General features: G+C 40.9%; 1 protein-coding gene across 3 annotated transcripts in view; it reads right to left on the reverse strand.

Annotated features, from left to right (window-relative positions):
- The window catches only part of CFAP54 (cilia and flagella associated protein 54), a 545,361-nt gene that overhangs the window by 433,516 nt on the left and 88,231 nt on the right, over nt 1-23,614 (reverse strand). For all 3 annotated transcript variants that reach the window (XM_073620268.1, XM_073620266.1, XM_073620265.1), the window contains exons 11-13: nt 20,944-21,056; nt 16,979-17,141; nt 14,317-14,399 (exon numbers count right to left, since the gene is read on the reverse strand). In XM_073620268.1, the coding sequence (XP_073476369.1) occupies nt 14,317-14,399; nt 16,979-17,141; nt 20,944-21,056 (359 nt within the window). The remainder of the gene's footprint in view (nt 1-14,316; nt 14,400-16,978; nt 17,142-20,943; nt 21,057-23,614) is intronic.

A 23,614-nucleotide genomic window follows, 5' to 3' on the forward strand; every position in this document is an offset into this window, starting at 1 on the left:
TGCAGGGGGGCTGTGTACTGTATGGGGGGCTGTGTTGGGGAGGGGGGATGTATACTGGATGGGGGGCTGTGTACTGGATGGGGGTGTTGTGTTACGTATCAGGGGAGGGGGCTGTATACTGGATGGGGGGGCTATGTACTGTGCAGGGGGACAGCGAACTGGATGGGGGGGCTGTGTACAGGTGAGGGAGGATGTATGCTGTACAGGGGGAGGGGGGGCTGTATACTGTGTACTGGGGAGGGGGGGGCTGTATATTGGATGGGGGTCTGTGTACTGTGTACTGGGGAGGGGGCTGTATATTGGATGGGGGTCTGTGTACTGTGCATGGGGGAGGGGGGCTGTGTACTGTATGGGGAGCTGTGTACTGGGAAGGGGGGCTGTGTACTGTGCAGGGGGAGGTGTACTGGATAGGGAGCTGTGTACCGGGGAGGGGGGCTGCATATTGGATGGGGGAGGGGGGAATAGTGAAAAAATTATTAGACCCCCGCGCTTATGGTGAAAATGAAAAATGAGGAGCTGCAGCCTCTATCAATAAATTCACCCTAAGGTGAATTTAGAAGAAATGTGAAAAAAGAGGAGATAGGTATGGTGCTGCTATTATTAAGAGGTGACCTACAACCTCTAAATACTTGAGGGGTGTGTGTGTCACGGGTGCATTTAGTGCAAAAAGTGACAATAAAAGTGCAGAAAATAAATATTTGTATATTCACAAAAGTCCACAAAAAAATCCTACTGCGTAAACTACCTAACCGCTTATATATAATGCATATTGTTATGTTCAAACAAAAACACAATCCTGTGCAAAACCTGCAATTCAAAGTGACATTTCTGTCCAAAAAAATCCAATATATATGACTGGTGTATATTGTTGCTATGAAACTGGGTTCAGAAATATGCATATACCGGCCGTGCCGGAAATGTAACACTCCCATTGGTTGTGCTCTCAACCAAACTGTCAAACCATCCAATGGCTGGGGTCATAACTGATCACATGTGCAGCATCATGGCAGTTGTAGATTAAACAGAGGCAAAGATGGCAGCTTCCTTGGCTGGAAAGGTTAGGGGGGTTTACTTACACTTTAAACTCTGGTGTATAAAAAAAGTCCAATAAAGTGACAATGTGCTCCTTCAAATTGTTCTGTGCTTCTTAGAAAACAGTGCCCCATAAGAAACGCACTCACCGCTATTATTCACCCCACAAGGAGGTATTTCACCTTCACAGTATGAGCCACTGTGTAGCCTGTGGAGTGGGAGGAAACTTCCTGTCCTGTGTTCTCCACAAGGAGGCACTTGGAGAACAGCGCCATACTTATCCCCTCTTTTTTCACATTACTGGGGCTGTGTACTGTGCAGGGGGAGTTGTACTGGATGGGGAGCTGTATATTGGGTGGGGGGCTGTGTACTGTATGGGGGGCTGTGTACTGGGGAGGGGGCTGTGAAAAAAATTTCCCTAAATTTCCCTCTTAAAATTGGGGTGCATGTTATACGTCTGTGCGTGTATACGCGGATAAATACGGTATCTTATACTGCATTTTAATAAGGATATTGGGTTGTTAAATCTGCACTTTCAGCCAACAGTAACATGTAAAAATAGTTCAGAACACCAAATTACTGGAGAGGAGTTACATTAATAACTGGTAAATGTATACTACTGATGTTTGGAGGAATGCTGGGAAGGCAAGTCTAGAAATGGTGGGTCTGATGGGAGAAACAGCACTCCTGGGCAGCTTCACTTTGCCACCTGGGACAGAATATGATGAATTAAAACATGTATGAATTATTTGAAATACTAATAAGAGAGATATAAGCAGCATATAAACCCGTATGGCACTAACAATACTTGTGCAGAGAGAATAAACAATAGGATTACAGGGCAATTTTTTTTTTTTAAGAGTATACAATTGGGGGCACAAGCGTGCACAATATTTTCATCCTCACTTCTCAAGCAGAAAATGATATATCATGAGAATCACAGTCTTAAATCAATAAAGGGACCTTTGCAAAGTAATAATGAATGCTTGTCATTGCAGATCATGCCTTACCTATTGAGGACACAGACATTATTATGCAGTGATTCAGTGTAATCAGCAGATAAAATATATTTTGTATTTGATAATATAGCAATGTGTTATTTGTAGACACAAATTTAAATACATATGACCTACTGTTGCTGCTTTTAATGTTATTGTGTATTTGTATTTTGCCAGTTGTAACTGGAAAGAATTAAACTCTTATATTAGGCTAGCTTTCATTTATGGCTGTCACAAACAGATTATTGGGAGCCGTCAAATAAAACAATGTAATTCAAACACTGTTTGACGAAGCTACAGTTAAAGGTGAATAGACACAAAGGAAACACGCTGTTTGCAAACAATCAGTTTTCTGAAGCGAATCAATATGGGCTGGGAGAGCTTCTCAAAGACAGTTAAGTGTCATATAAGCTGAGCTTTTGGCAGTAAGAGAACCACAAAGATTCAGCTGATTTCTTGCCACCATCCAACCCCACCCTACTCTACATTAATGTTACTTCCTCAGGTCCTCTGCTACCATCCTATTTACATACATGTCCCAGAAATGCCTACAAACCTTCATATCAAGGGAAACGTCTCAATGTCAGAGATTCACTAACAATCTCAGACAGTGCAGTTAAAGAGGAACTGCAGTCTGCTCACATAATCTGTAATAAAAACATCTTTGCCATTCTGAAGTTTGCCTCCAACCACTTTGCATATTATTTTCTATATACTGTGATTCTGTACTTGCCAAATAGGCTGCAGAAATCTCCCTCCACTGAGTCTGGCTGCATCCATTTTAACTGTGGGCAGCTGAAGCTTCTGCCTGTTCACTTTCTGGATTTACACAGACACACACCTCCAGCTCTGCAGCCCCGCAGCTCTCATTGGCCCTCTTATGACTCATCCCCCCCTCTCTTCCTGGCAATCTCTCATAGAGAGAGCTGTGCATGATGTCATAAGCCTAGGCTTTTTACCAGACAAGAAACATGAAGTGGGCTGTAAAAGTATTTACTGGCAGAAAAAAAAATGTTTTACTATCCAAAGTTAAAATAACAAGGGCAGAGGATTTAACCACTTCAGCCCTAGAAGGATTTGCCCCCTTAAAGTGGAGTTCCACCGGAAAAAAAAAAAAATAAAAGTCAGCAGCTACAAAAAGTGTAGCTGCTGACTTTTAATAATCAGACACTCACCTGTCCCAAAGTCCAGCAATGCGGGCATACGAAGCCCCGCTCCTCTCCCCCTCCTCTCTCTGGCAGCAGCATTCTTACTGTGGGCACCCAGCTCTGGCTTCACAGCCGGGCATGCACTGCGCGCTGTGAACGGCCGGGCAATAATCTGGGACCTGTCACGTGTCCCAGAAGATTGCAGGGAGGGAGGGGGAAGAGGTGATCTTCCTTCCGGTGCTGCGGAGCCTCGGGAGGAAGTGGGAGCTGGATATCTCTGAAAAGAGGGTATCCGCCCCCCCCAAAAAAAAAAAACAATGACATGCCAGATGTGGCATGTCAGGGGGCCACCTGCAATTAAAGCGGAAGATCCATTTTCGGGTGGAACTCCGCTTTAATGACCAGGTCATTTTTTGCCATACTGCACTGTGTCGCTTTTACTGACAATTGCACGGTCATGCAATGCTATGCAAGAACAATCAGACACTCACCTGTCCCAAAGTCCAGCAATGCGGGCGTACGAAGCCCCGATCCTCTCCCCCTCCTCTCTCTGGCAGCAGCATTCTTACTGTGGGCACCCAGCTGTGGCTTCACAGCCGGGCATGCACTGGGCGCTGTGAACGGCCGGGCAATAATCTGGGACCTGTCACGTGTCCCAGAAGATTGCAGGGAGGGAGGGGGGAGAGGTGATCTTCCTTCCGGTGCTGCGGAGCCTCGGGAGGAAGTGGGAGCTGGATACCTCTGAAAAGAGGGTATCCGCTCCCCCCCCCCCCCCAAAAAAAAAACAATGACATGCCAGATGTGGCATGTCAGGGGGCCACCTGCAATTAAAGCGGAAGATCCATTTTCGGGTGGAACTCCGCTTTAATGACCAGGTCATTTTTTGCCATACTGCACTGTGTCGCTTTTACTGACAATTGCACGGTCATGCAATGCTATACAAGAACAAAATTGATGTCCTTTTTTTCCCCACAAATAGAGCTTTCTTTTGGTGGTAATTGATCACCTCTGCAGTTTTTATTTTTTGCGCTCTAAACAAAAAAAAGAGCGACAATTTTGAAAAAACACAATATTTTTGTACTTTTTGCTATAATAAATATCCCAAAAAAAGTCTTCATCACTTGCAGGTTAATCAAAATGTCTAAAGTGCGATCAAATGGTTATAACGATTATGAACCGTACAGATGTTTCCACTAAGAGAACACCAGGACGCGGACCATGCGCTCTCTGCATGATGAGAAAAATATGTCTTTGCCTCAAGTCTCTTTTTGCTGCAGAGAATGAATTCTAAAAGTTTCTTAAGGAATTTGCTAGCTTAAAGTGAAACTAAACCTAACTTTGGTAAAACTGCAAGCAGACAGCTTCTTGGCAGAAGAGACATACTATGTCTCTTCTGCAATAACACACATTTTTTTTTTGTTTTAATCTAAAACTTTTTAATTGACAAAGATAGTAAGTGATTGTACAGTACAATAAAAAGGTATGCGGATCCATCAGAACATAGTAGTTGTACATAATGTATACATACAGTATGTAGAAAGATCAAAGGCAGTCACCTATTATTTAGCACATATATAGGTTTTTGTACAAAAAAAATTAAACAAAAGAAAGAAAAACTAACAAAACCTCCTGAGCTTGTTAGTGGACATCTGCACAAAATGTCAAAGTATCTATGCTTATATAGAAAACATGAGGTCCCAAGCTCAGGCAAACACCACTAGAACTTTTGGTAGGTTTAAAATCATAACGATCTATCCATCACTACCTGTGGAGGAGCGAAGCTAGGATTGTCTAGCCAGCTCTGCCAGGCGAGGTTGAACTTTTTTTGACCGCACTGCGATGGCGGTAAGCCAGTTGTTCTCTAAGTAGAAGAGAGTTAACATAAGTAACCCACTGGGCCTTGGTAGGCACTTTAGATGCCATGCAAAATCAGGCAATTAGCTTCCTAGCGAGGTATAATAAACTGGTTACCATGATGAAAATACCTTTTGGATACATTTCAGCATCAATCACACCCAACAAACACACCAACGGGGTGAGAGGTATAGGTGTTTGGGCTAGATCAGAAATAATCTGTGTAACCTCTGCCCAATATCATGTAAGTTTCGGGCATCACCAGATTAAGTGTGTAAAGTCCCCTCTGTGAACTGTGCATTTCGGACATAAGGGAGAATGCCTCCTGTCCCAATCAAATAGTATATCGAGCGTACAATAAGTTCTGAGCAGGATGAATAGTTGCGAGAGTTTATGAGAAGCTGATATCGATACAATTGGGAGAGACTCCAGGGCCATATCCCATTGATCACCATCTATATCTCCAATATCAGTATTCCATTGGGCTCTACAATGGGCTCTACATTTAAGTAAATCAGAGTCTTGAATGGATGATAATAATACTGAGTACACTTGCGATATCAAACTTCTATGGTGGTCGCCTGCAGTACCTCCTGCAGTAGCGGGGAACTGGATACAGTTAAGTTTAACGTTTATTTTTGGGTCTGCATCGCATGCCTGAGTTGGAGATATTGATAGAATTGTTTATGTGTAAGTAAAAATTCCGCACATAAGTGATCATATGCCTTGAGAATGTTACTAGAGTATAATTGGCTAAAGAACCAGATCCCTTGCTGCCTCCAGATCCCTGTAGCTTGCATAGTTCAGGATAATTAGGCTTATTCCACAGTGGAGTAAACTCCATAGGGCCAGAAATGGATTAAGCCTCCCTGGTTGTTCGCCAAATCTTTCTAAGTAGATTGGCTGATGGAGAGGAAGGGGGAATACTTGGGAGATCTATTTCCAGATGATAACCAGCTGTTACCGTAGGATTGAATAACACACACTTCCCTGCCTGATCGCTGTCTTCTATCGAATATACCCTGAACTGCACATGCGCAGCTCAGCATGCACAACACACCAGCTGTGCCAAAATGACTGACCTCTGTGCACATTCATGGTGTGATCACAGGCGTCGCTTTAACTGACAATTGTGCGGTCATGCAACGTTGTACACAAACAAAATTTATGTCCTTTTTTTCCCCACAAATAGAGCTTTGTTATGGCCAATCAAGAGGCCATAAATCTGTCACCAAGAAGTAGCTGGGAGGAAGATGACAATGGCCAATGAGGAGTATAACCAATGAAAAGCTGGAGGTGAAGGCAAGTATTTTTGGGGTTTATTTCCACTTACTAGCTGATGGGCATTTTTTAGCTTATTTTTTAATGTAAAATCTATTGTATTTATCTGGCAAATAGATAAAGACATGGTTGAACCAATAATATGTGCACTATTTTACCTGCCAACAGATTTGTAATTCTGTTGAGACAATTTACCCATCTCTGCCTCACTGTGCAGCCAGGCAGATGAGAAGCTTATTTTCTAGTTCAGTAATGTAGCTTCCTATGTTACCTCTCAACCTCCAGTATTCTCATTAGATGACGAACCAGCATCATCACCTCTTTCTAATTAGAAGCAAGGTCCAACAAGCAATAAATAAGAATTAGACAGAGGCAGAGTGATCTCTTTTTTGCTGTGCAGTTTGGCGAGAGAGTGAATCACAAGAAGGGCTAAACTAAATTATTCATCCTTTGGCAAGAAGCAGTAAGCAGTTCCACATGAGAAGAAAAGTTTTTCCCGATAAAAATATAAAATAATATATGATAAAAATAAAATTTCTTGACTAAAATAGGGAGGTTACCACTGCTGGCCACTTTCTGAAAAACTTGGATGCCCGACTATCCCTTTGGACCAAATACTTGTCAAAGATCTAAAGAAGTATGCAGATCACAAAGATCTGGGAAAGTCCTTACCTGCATTTATAAGTCATTGACTCAAATTCTGAAGCCAGGGGACGTGGCTGGGATGTGAGAAGAGACAGACGTGTTCAGCCTGAGCTCCCGCCATCCATATAAACCATCCACCTGCATCCTGGTTTTTCCCAGGCCATCCTGCTAAGCAAACACCTTCCTGCGGTTTGGGGGCTACCCTCGTCCTTTCTATGACTGGGAAGCGTAAATTGGCTAAGAAGGCAGCCGTCCGGCAGCGGAATCCCCTGGATTCCGCTGCCAAACACTCGTGCGGTGGCCATCTTGCTTGTCATATCCTCACCTCCGGCCTCTGTGGCGGTACAGACAGACTCCTCGATGGCGGCGTTTGGGGCATCGGAGGGGTCCCCTGTGGCTCCTCAGGCTGTATTGGAGCTGCTGGGAGAGCAGTCCACCGCAACAATCCTGGCAGCAATTGCAGACAGTAAGTCAGCTGTGGAAGTGAAGGTCGACACCCTAATGATTGAATATGGGCTGATAAGGCAGGATATGGACAAATTCAGGGGCCGCCTTAATGAGGCTGAGCATCGCATCTCTGCAGTGGAGGACACTGCTGCCTCCACTGCATAAACCATGGTGGAGTTGCAGCAGTAGGTTAAGATCCTTATGGCCCACTCAGAAGACGCAGAGAACCATCTCAGGTGTAACAATGTCCGGGTAGTTGGGCTTTTGGAGGGCGAGGAGGGCCCCAACCCTGTGGTGTTTGCAGAGGCCTTTTTCAAACGGCTCCTGGGCCTACAACACCTGTCTCCAGTGTACATCATGGAGCGAGCACACAGGGTGCCCACTGGCTGGAGGCCTGCTGGTGCATGGCCACATGCTTTTCTTGTTCACCTGCTTATCTTCAGGGATAGAGACTTGATCTTGGCAGAAGCCCACAAACACCCTGAGCTGAAATATGAAAATGCTATCATACACATATATCCTGATTTCTCTCCAGAACTACAGAAAAAACGGCGCTCCTTTACAGATATCCGCAAACGCCTGAGGGAGAAGGGCCTGGTGTATAGCATGCTTTATCCGAGCCGCCTAAAAGCGATTCATCATAGTTCTGCAAAGTTTTTTTATTCCCCTGCAGATGCTGGATTCCATTGCCTAGAGTTGCGATCAGGTTGCATGTCATGCAAGCTTAGTGCCCGGGACCTGGGTGCTCAAGTCTACTTACCTTGATGTGAAGACGCTGGAAGTTGTGATTCCTGCTGTTGAGGGTCTCTGCTAGAACCCTGATATCCTACTGTGACTGCTTTTCCAGATAAGTGAATTATGCTACAGAATTTACACATCTCCATGACTCTTTACTGAGTGGATGGACTCTTGGAACAATCCACTACTGTTTACTATGTTGTTGGGACTAAAATTTCTCCAGCGGTTTTTCTTCCTTTTTGGTTATGTTCGCCTGGAGCAAACAGGGCGTTGAGTTTTTCACCTGTTATCTTTTATGACTGTTTTGCTTTTTTTCTTTTCAACATTTTTTTCTTTGGGGTACTTTTTCTTTTCCTTTTGTGGCTTGCTGTAAAGGCTCGCACAAGGGGGTTTATTTGCCTAGTACAGTATATGATGTTCACATGCTACTATGTGATGCTTTGTGGCTCTCTGTGCCCAGGTCCCCCCCCCCCAATCTCCTTACTATACTGGATCTCTCCTGTCCCCATGATATAAGCTACCCTACGTAATGAGTGATCTTAAACTCCTTTCATGGAATGTCCGTGGATTAAACTCCAAATTCAAACATTCGCTAGTCCTTCAATACCATAAATCCCAGAATACCCATATTGTCCTCCTACAAGAAACCATTTAACTGGTAACAACATTTTGTCCCTAAACAGGAACTGGATACAGGGAGACATACATTCCACTCCTCATATGCCAGGGGAGTGGCTATCTTAATCCACAAGAGGCTGGCATGTTCTATAAAGCATGTGGTGATTGATCCTACCCACCTCCTTTTATGAAGCCCATGTGGTGTTACTCCGCAAACCTGACAAGGAACCTCTCTTCTGCTCCTCTTATAGACCTATAGCACTGTTAAATATGGATCTTAAAATACTTACCAAAATGGTAGCTGATAGGTTGATGAAAATTCTGCACCACTTAGTGCCACCTGACCAGTCTGGGTTCATGCCTAAAGAAGCTACCAATATTAATCTTCGGAGGGTGAATACCCATACTCAGATAGATGGGACATCATCAGGGGGCTCTGGTGTTTTTTGACCTGGAAAAGGCCTTTGATTCCATTGATTGGGGATATATGACCCATGTATTGCAACGCATGGGGTTTGGTCCTATATTCCTCAAATGGATATCATTGCTATATGATCATCCGGTAGCGGCCCTCCGTTTTAATGGCGGGGTATCAGGTGCCTTTTCAGTGTCCAGAGGCAGCAGAAAGGGGTTCCCCCTCTCACCAGGTTTATTTGCATTGGTTATGGAACCCCTGGCAATTGCACTGTGCTCCTCCCCCCAAATCCGGGGGATTGGGGTGGGTATCCTTACTGAAACTACAGCTCTCTATGCAGGTGACCTGGTTCTGTTCATTAGTGATACTGGGCCCTCTTTACAAGCCGCGCTATCACTACTGGGACGATTAAACTGTGGTCTCTGGTGTCAAGTTTAACTGGACTCAGTCCAAAATACTTCCCTTACATTCCCATACAGTACCTAGACAGGCAGACCCCAACAACCCCCTGCAATGGGTAACGCAAATTAAGTACCTGGGACTTCAAATTACACACTCAGTGATAGATTTCATTAGCCTAAATGTCTTCCCGTTGCTTGCCATTATATCTAAGAAACTTAACACATGGAAAAAATCTCCCCTTGTCCCTCATTGAGAAGATAAACCTGATTAAAATGAAGATTCTACCCTTATTATTATTCACCCTCAGGAACTCTGCAGTGTGGATTCCAAAGTCTATTTTTAAGTCAATAAACAGTATGATTTCCTCCTTCTTGTGGGAGGGAGGCTTCCCCCACCTTAAATTAGCCGTCCTTTAACAGCCATGGGGGAGGGGGGCCCTGTGGTATCTAACGTTCACAAATACTAGCTGGTTAATTGACGGCGGCATACCATTGGTTGACTACCCCTCTGGATGATGCCTCTGTGTTTCTGGGGGCTGCATGTATGAGCTCATATGAGGCGCTGTCTCACCTTGTCTACAGGGGTCTGAGGGCTCCTTATCCCCTGACTCCCTCCATGCGCTCAGTGATAAAGGCATGGTCTATGACTCAGGGATTGAGGCCGCCTAGTCAATGTAAGCTTTCCCCCAATCTCCCCCTATGGAGAAATCCAAACTTATCACATTTTTGTGATTACCGAGACCCGGTAGTTTGGACTAAATACGGAATTAAGACTTTACAACACATTGTAGTGAACAGTACCCTAATGACATTCAATGACTTGAAACTACGTTATGAACTACCAAACTCACATTTTTTTTAGATACCTTCAATTGAGACATGCTTTTTGCTCCCAATTTGGCAGAGAGCCTCTTGACCTTGAGCCCAGCGACCTAGAATTATTGACACACAGTGAGTCTTGATCTAAACCGGTCTCCAGCCTATATAAGGACCTCTTCCAGGACACGACCAAATTACTGGAGCCATGCAGACAGGCTTAGGAGGCTGTAGCCCCAGGGTTGGACAGGGATGACAGGGATGACTGGGATGACTGGGATGATATGTGGGGAACTGCATTTCAGTATCTGGTTTCTACCAGAGACAGACTAATCCATTATAAATTCCTGCATAGGATTTATCTCACCCCAGCTAGACTTGCTAAAATATTCGGGAACCAACAATCTGTATGCTGGAGGTGCTCAGCACCACTAGCAAACTTCATGCATATATTTTGGGACTGTCCACAGGTCAAAACTTACTGGCAAGCTGTTGCACAATGTATTAGGTTGGTCACTTCTATTTCGATCCCCATGTCCATTGTGTTGTGTCTATTGCATCTGGTGGAACCTTTAGCTACTACCAGGGCAATACAGACTCTCCTTACCCTATTGCTATTCTATGCTAAAAAGTGGATAATCCTTTCATGGAAGAGCTCATTGACTCCAAATTTGGAGTCCTGGAAGGCACTGGTCAACAAGGCGGTACCCTTTTACAAAGCCACCTATTTGAGCAGAGGGGCACTAACTAAATTTGACAAGGTTTGGGGAGGTTGGAGGGCTTCTATGGACACGGTCTCTGACTTATTTCAGGAAGGTTATAGCTAGTGATCCTTGGAATAGTAAAAAAGGAGGCAGGTGAATACAACTGAGGTATTGGACGGCTATTAGCTAACCAGTAATGTCCTAATCACTCTGGGGTAGGGAACAGTTTTCTACTTACCAGCTCTTCTTTTTTATTGTTGGGGGGGGGGGGGTGAGGGGACCGTATTACTGACAGTATCCGATATGACTGCACAGGGTGTCATATAGTGCTGGGAGTACCTCCGTCTGAGGGTTTAAGCAATGATTGTATCTGTCTAGGCAAAAAGTTCTGTTGCTTTGGGGGAAGGGGGGGGGGCTATCTTTGGTACTGTTTTTTTGTTCTTTTTCCTCCCTATGTTTCTTTTTCTTGTAAATGTACACCGATAGGTGTATTGTGGCTGGTGGTTGAGGTCCGCGATCTGTGGCCTGTTGTTGTATGTATGTTTAACAACGAAATAAAAAATAATTTAAAAAAATAACAATAATTACTGAAGCCAGTATGTTAGTATAAATTCAGACAACTAATATTTGCAGGACTGCAGCTAAGGCAGCCTATAGATGGTGTGAATTTCATGGCAGAAAATACATTCCCCCATCAACACAGACAGATTGTCTCCCGCTGGGAGAAAACAATGATTATCGCTAGCAGCTATAGCAGCCGTTTGCGATAATTGGAAGCAAATCTGGCAGGTTGGTTGTACACAAGTTGATCGATCAACTTGGTACATTCAGCCACCCATTAATGATTCAAATCTCGGCCAGTCCCTGATGAACCGGCCAGGATTCAAACCGTGTATGGCCAGCCTAAGGCAGCCCCTAAATTTCTAGTTAAACTTTATTTAAAGTAAGTACATTAAACTTTTTAGTACCGGTATGTCATATTGTCTTCCCCAGTTCAAGCAGTAGTATAACAATTTTACGATGTGATATTGCAAACTTAACTTAACTTAAACCAACTTACTCTAATTAAATACACCAATTCTTATTGTAACTGTATTCTTTTTGTACTTTTTTCTATTTTCAAGTTAAACTTTAGCTTTTTGTACCTTTAATTCAAAAATATAAAAGAGATAAAACATGCTGCCCAGTGCAAACAGCCTTTCAACAGGCATTACAAAACCTTTTAAATAAAAAGTAATTTCCTAATAAACTGGCCATTTAAAAAAACTTTATATTATTATATGTCATGCATATCATAAATCATTTGGCAATCCTCTGTTTACCTTTAAAAAAAAAAAAAATCCACGTACAATTTTTTTCTATTTTGAGATGATGACAAGAGCCCAAGCAAGCCCCGTGTTTCCTCACAATAAGAGAAGGAGAGCAATCCCCCTGTACCGTCCCTGTGATTGATTTATATGCAGACCTAGACAAAACCTGTCAAGTTTCACTGATTTCTTGTCAGTTTCACTGACTGTTTGCAGTGACGCATACTTTAATGGATTATCTATCACTCACAGCATTCAATAATTTCTCATTTAAATTTCAAATTCTTTTGTGAAAAATAAAATGGGTGCCTATTTTTATTTAAAGTTCTTCTGTGTGTCGCAATGTGGCTGCAGTTATTATTATGGTAGTTCCCAAACAAAAAATGCAAAGAGAAAGTTTAGAGAATGATTTTCAATCAGTTTATTGTGCGTGTCTTTAAAGGCTGCAAATATACTAGAGCCTGTATAATTCTACTATTCTGAAGGTTCTACTACTGTTTTTATTTGACTTTGGTAGGAATGGATAACAATTTGGTTCTATATCAAGCAAATCGATCAATGGTCCATCATTACTGGAAGGGAAAGCCTAGTGACTGAATTTTTCATTGATATTCTTCTTCTGAATCAGTAATGGGCCTTTGTAAGAATCCATATTTCCACTTTTAGGCTCCATGCACAGTAGGCTTCAAAAAAGTCTGTTCTTTTGGCAGTAAAAAACGCTCATAAGAAGCATTATTTATACAAAGTTTAGACGCGTTTAGGAGAGTTTTACATTTTTTCTGCCAGTAATCTCCAATTTAGAAACGCAAACCAGAAGGTTTTTTTTTTTCTGCCTCTAAACATTGAGCTCAAAATATGCCTGTAATCATCCTAATGTGCATGGACACATAGGATAACATTGAGCTGCTTCTACAGGCAGAACACAAAACTCCTGTAGAAGTAACGTTTTTTTTTAAACCAGTGTGCATGGAGCCTAGGTAATAAAAAATGTGCATCCTGACTTCTGAGAAATGTTTGTTTGCTTTTTTTCTCTTCCTGGCAGGACCAATAGTTAGCCCAGTGTCGGGGGGGTTAAGCTTCCATGAAGGCTACCTAAGCTCAGGTCTGATAACTGGCACTCTGCCCGAGTTGCTAGGGGAGAGTGAAATGTCAATTAACAAAGCTTTTACTTTGTTAATTGTTATGACAATTTCATTGGTGTCTGTTATTAGAGTTGAGATCAGACAGGAGACAGCTCTGATGGGGAATGAACGCAAGTAAATAATAAAAAATTCTAAGAAGTAAAGCCAAATTATTATAACAATCTAAGAGTGGAGATACGAATTCTAACAGAAGATGACTACACAAAATTATTTCTCATTTTCATCTTGCTTCTAGCAATGCAAAAATGTGAAACCAGGCTGCATGTCAGACACTTCTATTCTTTTTGTGATAGTCATGAACCATTGCTTCCTACAAGGCAGTAGATATATGTCAGTTGCTAAGAGGAGAAGTTAAAGATAGAGGTGAGGACTTAGTTAGTGACTTTTGACAAAAATTCTAAATTTGCATATCAATAAAATGTCACTGAGTCTGCTTAGGCTGAACATTTTGAGTAGCGAATGATTTTTTTTGAAACAACTGCAGTGGATTATGATGATACCACTATTTCTGCATGATCAGAGAATGGAAGGTTTCACTCAATACTGCATTCATAACCACTGGCTTTACTTTGGAAATTAATAGGTAATAGATTAGAATTAAATTATTAATAAAACAGAATTGTCTGTACTGGAAAATGCACTTTACAATTGAAGCCAGACTGTAGAGGATCACTACCTGTTTTATTGGTACTGTAACTTCTTGGCAAACACTGAAATTGAATCATATTTATGTCCTATTTTCCCTAGAGCTAACACAGAGTAATGCTGACCTGTAAAGAGTTACAAATGCAGCAATAGAGCGTTTCCGCCAGTCTAACATAATCATCTGGAATCTTGTTTTCTACAGATTCACCTGCCAACACAAATAAACAGGATAAAGCATCAGTTATGAAAAAAGCTGTTATAGTTGATCAACAGTAAAAAAAACAGTAGTAGTATGTAAACTTTTGGCACATTACAAATAAAATACATAATCTCCTTGCTTGCATTAACATTAAGATTTCACAAGACTTTAAAGGATCACACTTATCTAAGTGTCCCTAATTGGTCTATGACTACTTAAAGATTATTGGGAGCCAGGTGGTCTGTACAGCCCCCCCACAACTGACAGTGATTACTGTTTACGCCGAACAGATGGAGTGACCACACAAACCTACTTTATTTTTCCACATGTATATAAGAGTTGAAGTCAACGAGACCACCTAAGCACTAACTGCATATTTATAGACTGCATTACTGTTTTCTATTGTTTTGTTCAATTAAGTAAATTTAGTTTTTGAGACTTTTAGTAAACATTAAGAAGATTCCAGGGAATAGAAAGACAATATAACAAGTGAATCTAACATGCATAAAATTAAAAATGTATTGCATAACTGGTAACAATGAAAAATGGATGATCAGAGAGACAAATCATAACCTGGGACTGTCCTTTAAGTCAGAGATCATTGCCAACTATGCATATCCAGTTATGCATTAAAAATAGAAAAAATGCCTTGAAAACAGCCTCCTGTAGCCCTCTGCATTGTCCCTTGAGATTTGCTTCTTTGTATAGTGCTGTCAATCTTAAGCTAGTCAAAATGTGGCCAGTTCCACAAAAACCAGACGACTTTTGATCCATGTATGAACGCTCCTGCTCAACAGAAATCGAACTAACCATCAACTTCTGTCGAACTGGCTTGTTGGAATTTTTTTCTTGATCGTTGACTGAAGCCACTGAACAGTGTATTCTGATAGCGGCGAGTCCCTGCTGTTAGAATACAGCAGGGGGATTCCTCCATCCATCTCGAATGTGTGAATGGAAAAATCGATCCCTCTTTCTTGGGGGGGGGGGGGAAATAAAATCCAACTATGGCTAGCTTGACACACAAAGCTTTTTGATAGGAGATATTACTGAGATACTCATCCTTTGCTGCTGCTTCACTATTCAATCGTGGGCTAGGGCAGGTCCATGAGTAAGCTGTGTTTTGATTGTAGTGAAAAAAGGAAAGTCAGGGTCACCTGGCTGTGCTATCTGTCACTGGGAGATTCCAAGACTGGCTTAAGGGAATCATAAATACTCTGGTAAACTTATATAATTTAACTATGCATTTAACTGCCTTTCTTTTTTTCTACCCTAAAGTGTAACAAAGGGCATTTTTTTCATTTTGGATAGAGATTTTCATTTTTTCATTTTGGATCTCTATTGGGAGTATCACCCTCTCTCTCTTTGTCGTGTCCTCTTTACCATTATTATCAAAAGTAAAAGTTTAAAAAAAAAAAATCACAAATTTTGGGTTGTCACTAGAACAAGAATAGAGCAGAAATCTTCCAATGGGGACATTAGTTCTGATGACCCAGTGACAACCGAGGATTTCCTCACTTTGGAGAAATTTCTTCTTCTGGAAAAAAAAAAGTTTTGTCTTTGGTACTAGTTTAATAAAAAAAAAAAAAAGAAATGTTTAAAGGATAACCTTACTTTAAAAACAGGTTACCTCTTTTAATATATCTAGAGATACCAAAGCACTTTGCTAAAATAACCTCTTACTTCTGACATTTCTTTTTCTGTGCTTTAAGAGCTGTCACCACTTGAATATGCAAGGGTAAAAATTGCTCGATTTATGTTCAGCCTGAATGGTACAGTGTAGAAGACAATATGTATGCAGATAAGAGCTAAGAATAGCTAAGCAAGGCACAACTGCACTACATATCTGTTTGATTCAATGACTTTGAAGCCACAAATGATGACTTCTATGCTGCACTTAGACGGAAAACTACCAGAAGCAGACAGCTTTTGCCTAATTTTATAAAGATGTTTGCCATTTCTAGACAGTTTAAAAGAGCGAATGTGTTTTTAAAAGTTGTTATCCTTTAAAGAAAGAAAAAAAATAATCTTTGCACCATTTTGTGTTTAGTATGCATGCAACTTTCTCTTCCAATAAATAAATACAAATAAAGGATCAGTTATATACACATGAAGTGTCTACTGATTATGAATAGTGTTTAATGTTTCAAGAAGCATAATCACTGTGAAGACTCATGCATATTTTAATTTGTCGGGTTATCCCCTCAGTAGAGGAAGCGTTAATCAGTTAGACTGCAAGCACACACTACGCTTTAATGAGGCATCTTCACCTTTCTACTCCTGACTTTTTACCTTAAAATAACTTGTTTAATGTGTAAAGAAAAAAATAAACTCTTAGAAAAGGCTAAAACACTTTGCTGTATTTTCAAATGGGTTAAAAGTCTAAGCATTTGAGGCAAAACCAAGCATAGGGAATATATTAACCGAGTTGAAACATTCTTTTAGAGTACTTTATTCTGTTTGCTTGATAAGGGTGCCACCTGGTGGATTTTTAGATTACTGCACAGGATAACATTGGTCTATGTAATACATTAAAAAAAATGTTAAAAATGTATCATTAGTAAATGTACATTTATGATATTTTCACTCACCTTGAAGTCCAAAAATGCTTAGATAATTAGGAATAACTGATCTTGATTTTTGATCATCTTTGGTTAAACCGTGTGTATGCTTTTTCCCAGACAACAAAGGCTCAGCAGCAAGTAGTATCCTAAGAACCGTTTCTTCTTTCTTCCATTTTTTACCTTCTTGTGTCTACAACATATAAATGTGATTAAAAGACATGTCCCTGTGCCAGTGTATACAACTGAATTCAAATGCGACTAATATAGTAATAAACATACATATTTAAAATGATGTTTTGCATTAATGCACTCCAAAGACATGCTGGTAGGTTAATTGGATCCTGTCTAAATCGGCCCTAGTATAGGTATGAATGTGAGTTAGGGACCTTAGATTGTAAGCTCCTTGAGGGTATAGGGACTGATGTGAATGTATAATATATATATGTAAAGCGCTGCGTAAATTGACGGCGCTATATAAGTACCTGAAATAAATAAATAAATAAATTGGATTATTATATATAGTTCACTTCCAGTTTTATTGCACAGTTGACTGTTTTTTTAAAACCTAGACCACCTTGATATGGTTTAACTTATTCCAGTTATTCTCAAGAATCTGTACATTTGTAGCCACCTCTCAAGACTCTGCAGCTTTTCCAATCATGCATTACAATAAGTCCCCTACTTCAAACAAGTTCTTTTTCGGGAGCTCGTTGGGAAGTCTTATAGGGCGTACACACGGTCGGACTTTGTTCGGACATTCCGACAACAAAATCCTAGGATTTTTTCCGACGGATGTTGGCTCAAACTTGTCTTGCATACACACGGTCACACAAAGTTGTCGGAAAATCCGATCGTTCTGAACGCGGTGACGTAAAACACGTACGTCGGGACTATAAACGGGGCAGTGGCCAATAGCTTTCATCTCTTTATTTATTCTGAGCATGCGTGGCACTTTGTACATCGGATTTGTGTACACACGATCGGAATTTCCGACAACGGATTTTGTTGTCGGAAAATTTTATCTCCTGCTCTCCAACTTTGTGTGTCGGAAAATCCGATGGAAAATGTCCGATGGAGCCCACACACGGTTGGAATTTCCGACAACACGCTCCGATCGGACATTTTCCATCGGAAAATCCAACCGTGTGTACGGGGCATAACTTGTTCATAAGTCCAAGAAAGATCAGTGCTTGCAGACAAAAGACGTGAGCGCTGATCATTGCGTTCTGGCGGGGGGAAATCACCTGCACCAACATTGCTTGTGTTGGTACGGTCAGTTTTTTTTTTTTTTTTTTTTTCGTTCAGCCCACTGTGTTGAATAAAAGAAAAACTTTTCAAACACATGTTCGCATCTTTCAAAATTCGCAATTCGAAGGTTCATATGTAGGGGACTTACTGTATTAAAGAATTGTAAAATTTTATCTCGTCTTTGGAATTTAGTTTAAAATGATGTGGTAAGGTTGACTAGAATTTGTTTCCAGGTCTTCACTGCTAGCCTTAGCTCTCTAATGTAGAGATCTCTGCACCTCCTGAATATCCTTGACAGGCTAAGAGCTAGATTTAAAAACCTTTAAGGAAGGAACAGCTGAAGAATTTAGATATAGGTGACGAAAACGTCTCCCCAGGAATGGTAGGGAGATTACCCTTTCCTGGTCCAGAAAAAAAGTAAAGACATGCCAGGGTTGGGTCCATGTCCCAGTCCAACCTAAATGGAAAAATCTATTGCCCCTAGAAAGTAATTTACAGATCAGCTTGTGCTTTGTCATCCCTAATCTCCATATGCTGTAATGCCCTACCACTCACTCTGGTGCCAGAAGTCAACTGAGCTGGGGGTTTGTAAATATCACCTTTTACAGTGAACAGACAGACCCACTGAACTTTCATGAACTGAGAAGACCATAAACTGAGGGATGCATACTGCATGCTGACTGCTGTTAGGTTACAGTTACATACCTAGCAGGGTAGGGGTACATCATTTCACTACAACACTGCAGTTATAAGCAAGCCCAAGGCTTAGGTGTTGTAAGAATACCCCAATTTAGATATGTAATGATTCAAACAGGTCAGGGTTGTACCTGAGTGCTTAGCACTTTCACATTGCAGTGTCTGGTTCTTATATTCACATTCCATGCAGTTTGTATTTGTTCACCATGTTTGTAATAATTTCCTCTAGGTGCTCCAGTTTCCTCCCACAATTCAAAAACATACCAGTAGGTCAACTGAATTTTGCATAAAAATGCCTAAAAATTCTCCTACTGTTAGTAGTGCATGTATGATTAAAATATTAGATCATATGATCTTTTGGGGATGAACTGGAGTGAATGGTTTAATGTTCTCTGTGCTAAGGCATGCCGGAACTGGTCTGGCTGTTTGGTCCCAGGTTCCATTCCCTGATAGATAGATATATATAGATAGATATATATATCTATATATATCTATCTATATATATCTATCTATATATATAGATAGATATATATAGATATATATATATATATACACATATACACACACACACAATAAAAAGTATGACTTACTACCATACTGGCATGAGAGAATCTGCACTGACATAAAATGTTGGTTCACACAGATTACCCTTTCACAGGAAAATAAAATAGATGTGAAATGCATAGCTGGAAAGCATTTTGCACTGCTGACATATTTCCCATAAAAACAAAAAAAAAAAAAAAAAAAGCCATTTTCCTAAAAGTAATTGCCGCACTGCAGAAAAGCCCTGAAAGGTTTGATATTTTGTTTTCCAAAGTTTTGAATAAAGCCAAATGTACTTTAGGTTCAGTATCTTAACCAATATTTTAAACATATGCATTTTGATAAGATATTGTAGGACCCTACTAAACAATCAAGGCTGTTTAGGCTTTTAGTGTAGTCACTGGTGACATCAGCTATGATATCTAAGCATTGCTGGTAGCCACTTTTATGCTTTATCAGTTCCTGTATAAAGAAATGGCTGGCAACACAAGCATGCCAGAAAATGTCTATATGCCTATGTCTTTCCACAGGACTAAAAAGTATGACCCTTTCAATTTCTAAGCAGCAGCATATTCAGAGCCAAAGATGTACAGCAGTAGTCACACTTGGAAACTAGCACAAAAGGTGCCTAGGGTCCAAAGGCAGTGGCTGCAATCTTCCCACATTCCATGATGTGTCTGTAGTCATCCAGAAAGCTAGGTTGCAATTTAAGCAGAACTTCAACCAAAAAAAAAAAAAAAGATTAGCCCATTAACACATAAAATAAATAGCAGGACTTCCTTTCCAATACAAGATGTCCTCACTTTTCCAGCTTGACGTTCAGCATCACACAACCAACTTCCTTCGAGTCCAGGCTGTCAAGGGTCAGCCCCCAGTCTGTGACTGGACAGCAGCACAATGATGAGCTTATCTCTCTGTCATTCTGGTTTCTCCTCCTACCAGCATGCTCCTTGTCAGCTCATGAACTGACTGCTTTCATGTATCGCTTCGCTTCTCCCATCCAACTCAGCTACACAGTGGAGTGCAAGACTCTGACTACCAAATTACATTCATGTACTTTAACTGCTGCATTAAAAACAAATAATGATGCATTACTGAACTACAGTTCTGCATTCATTTGTGTTCTTTATATATGCCCTGAGATCTTTTTTTTTTTTAAATCTTCATTTATTACATAGTGTATAAAATATTATCACTGTATAAATGTACATTCTCTATATGCGATAAAAGCATTGGGGCTGAATAGTGTACACATAGATAGGGTTGCACACAATTAATGTCGATTTAGATGACAGCATACTGCAAAATCCACATTCGTACAAATCCCTTAAGAAGCCAGTTTCTGAATTAATTCTTTTAAGAATAAGACTTTTGCGCATTAGAAAACCCACACTGTTCTTTGGGTTCTCTGACAAGGGCATTAGGTGAGGCAATACAGCAGCAAGGCTTGACCTTGTATGAACTACTAAGACAGCTTAAATGGGATATGCTTTTAATGACATTACCTGTAGGAAGGTGTATAATGGAGGCATAATGGCATCAAACACTTCCCAGTGTTCATAGCTAAATGCTAACTTTGAAAATTTCACAACAGCTTCAGCAGAGACTGCATTCTTTTCTGGAAGAGACACAACAGAAAAAGACAAGATTTAAAGCCATGTTCCTCTTCGAACACTCAGAGCACAATAAATCGCTCTGCTGCATAGTAAGACATTGATATCAATAACTCATCAGTCACAGGATGAAGTGTGGGTGGCAAGGGGAACATTTTAAACTAGTTTTAGACAATGTAATGCTGCCTTTGGCAGCGTCTGGCACCTTGTGAATCTTCGAGGATGATCTGCGAACATTTGTTTTTGAATGATTTATTTCAGTTTTATTGCAGTTCATTTATCTTACTGCACATGATTAAGCCATCAGTTATGTAGCATGCACTTTTGTCTTGTCTGCATCTTTGCTAAGAGACTGAGATAATACACGTATAGCATTCAGACATAGACCAGTACAAATGAAGTGTAGACATAAATCTGGATATATGCCTCCGTGTGGTTCCACTCTTTCTGACTGCCAAAACTTGAGTTCAATCAAATAAGACAATGGTAGATAATATCACTTGTTTAACAATAAGGCCTCAGTCAGTTATATCATGTGATATAACTTTAAAGACCAAATGTCACAGAGCCACTACTGGTGAAGGGTCCTCGAACAGCCAAGATTGAAACCCTGCCTTAGACAGGCAGTTAAGGATTGAAGAGTACAAGGCAGCAAAAAAAAAAAAAAAAATAAAAAAAAAAGCTAGCAAAGTGCAAAATTAAGAAAAATAAGGAAAATATTATGGTTTGGGTCAGATTTATTTATTTTTTGTAGTTTGCAAGTTTTGAAACTGATATATTATATCATGTTTTTTTTTCAGATATATTAAGCATTTATCCACGAGAGTACACATAGAGCAATAAAGAGCAGGCTGGAAGGGGGTAAGCCAATCCTCCGACCCATTCAGCTTTCTCTGTAATTTGATATTCAGTTATTGAGCTCTGTAAAAACTTTTTTCCCTGAAAACTAGTTAGCCTAAACATGTAAAAAGCAGCTTCAAATATCGACCAGCTGGCTTTAATTATTAAGATAAAATATACATATGCAACATTTCATCTTTATTGGCAGTGGTGGCCCGTCCCCCCCACCTATCCATGCGTCTGGCCCCCTGATCTACATGCAGGGCACCAGACGCATGGATTCCAATCTGGGGGTTTTTTTTTAAGCACGTGATTAGAGCCAGAGGCTCTAATAGGCTTCAAAAAAGGTTCTGCTCGGGGGGCAGAGCGCTGCACCCAAAGCTCACTCAGTTGTGTGACAATAGCGAATAAATATTCACTATTGTAAATACTAATTCTTCTCCGGGCCAATCAGGAAGCGGATCTGAGACCCATCACCCGATTGGCCAAAAGGAGATCCGATCGTATTGGCTGCCAGGAGCAGGAGGACAGAGTAGCAGGGGAACCAAGAAAGCAGCCGCCCGCAGCCCGTGAGATGGTGTAAGTGCGGGGACCCAGACTACTGACTGACCAACTCATGACCCCCATGACCTGACCAGCTGACTGTCCAACGCTGGGGGGGATAGGTGTCGTCCTTGACCTGACTGACAGGGGGGGGGTGGCGTTGGGTGGATTGTTGGCCGCTCCCCCCCCCCAAAAAAAAAAAAAAAACACACCAGCTGCCACTGTTTATTGGACAAAAAATGAAAAAAAAATACTTATTTTTTATTCTGTAACATAATAAAGAAAATGCCACATACAGTGCCTTGAAAAAATATTCATATCCCTTGAAATTTTCCAAATTTTGTCATGTTACAACCAAAAATGTATACATGTATTTTACTGGGATTTTATGTGATAGACCAACACAAGGTGGCACATAATTGTGAAGTAGAAGGAAAATGATGAATGGGTTTCCAAAATATTTACAAAAAAATATGTGAAAAGTATAGCGTGTATTTGTATTCAGCACCCCTCAGTCAATACTTTGTAAAACCACCTTTCGCTGCAATTACAGCTGCAAGTCTTTTTGGATTGGATGGAGAGCGTCTGTGAACAGCAATTTTCAAGTCTTGCCACAGATTCTCAATTGGATTTAGGTCTGGACTTTGACTGGGCCATTCTAACACATGAATATGCTTTGTTCTAAACCTTCCATTGGAGCTCTGGCTGTATGTTTAGGGTTGGTGTCCTGCTGGAAGGTGAACCTCCGCCCGGGCTCAAGTCTTTTGCAGACTCTAACATGCTTTCTTCTAAGATTGCCCTGTATTTGGCTCTATCCAACTTTCCATCAACTCTAACCAGCTTCCTGGTCCCTGCTGAAGAAAAGCATCCCCACAACATAATGCTGCCACCACCATGTTTCACGGTGGGGATGGTGTGTTCAGGGTGATGTACAGTGTTAATTTCTGCCACACATAGCGTTTTGCATTTTGCATAATATAAGGTCAAACCTAAACAACACTTTCAATTTGTATCCAATCAGGCAGGCCCTCACACTACAGAGTAGTATGTAAATCTAAAGGAGATCATACAGAAATTGTACAAGACAATTGTACAATGTATAACCAGCCTAAGTTGCCAAGTTGACTAGCCAATAGTGGTGTCAAGTGACTGTCTTCACAGATGTGTGTGAATCGCAAAT

Source organism: Aquarana catesbeiana, linkage group LG03 (genome assembly GCF_042186555.1).
Source record: "Aquarana catesbeiana isolate 2022-GZ linkage group LG03, ASM4218655v1, whole genome shotgun sequence".
Classification (NCBI taxonomy): Eukaryota; Metazoa; Chordata; class Amphibia; order Anura; family Ranidae; genus Aquarana; species Aquarana catesbeiana.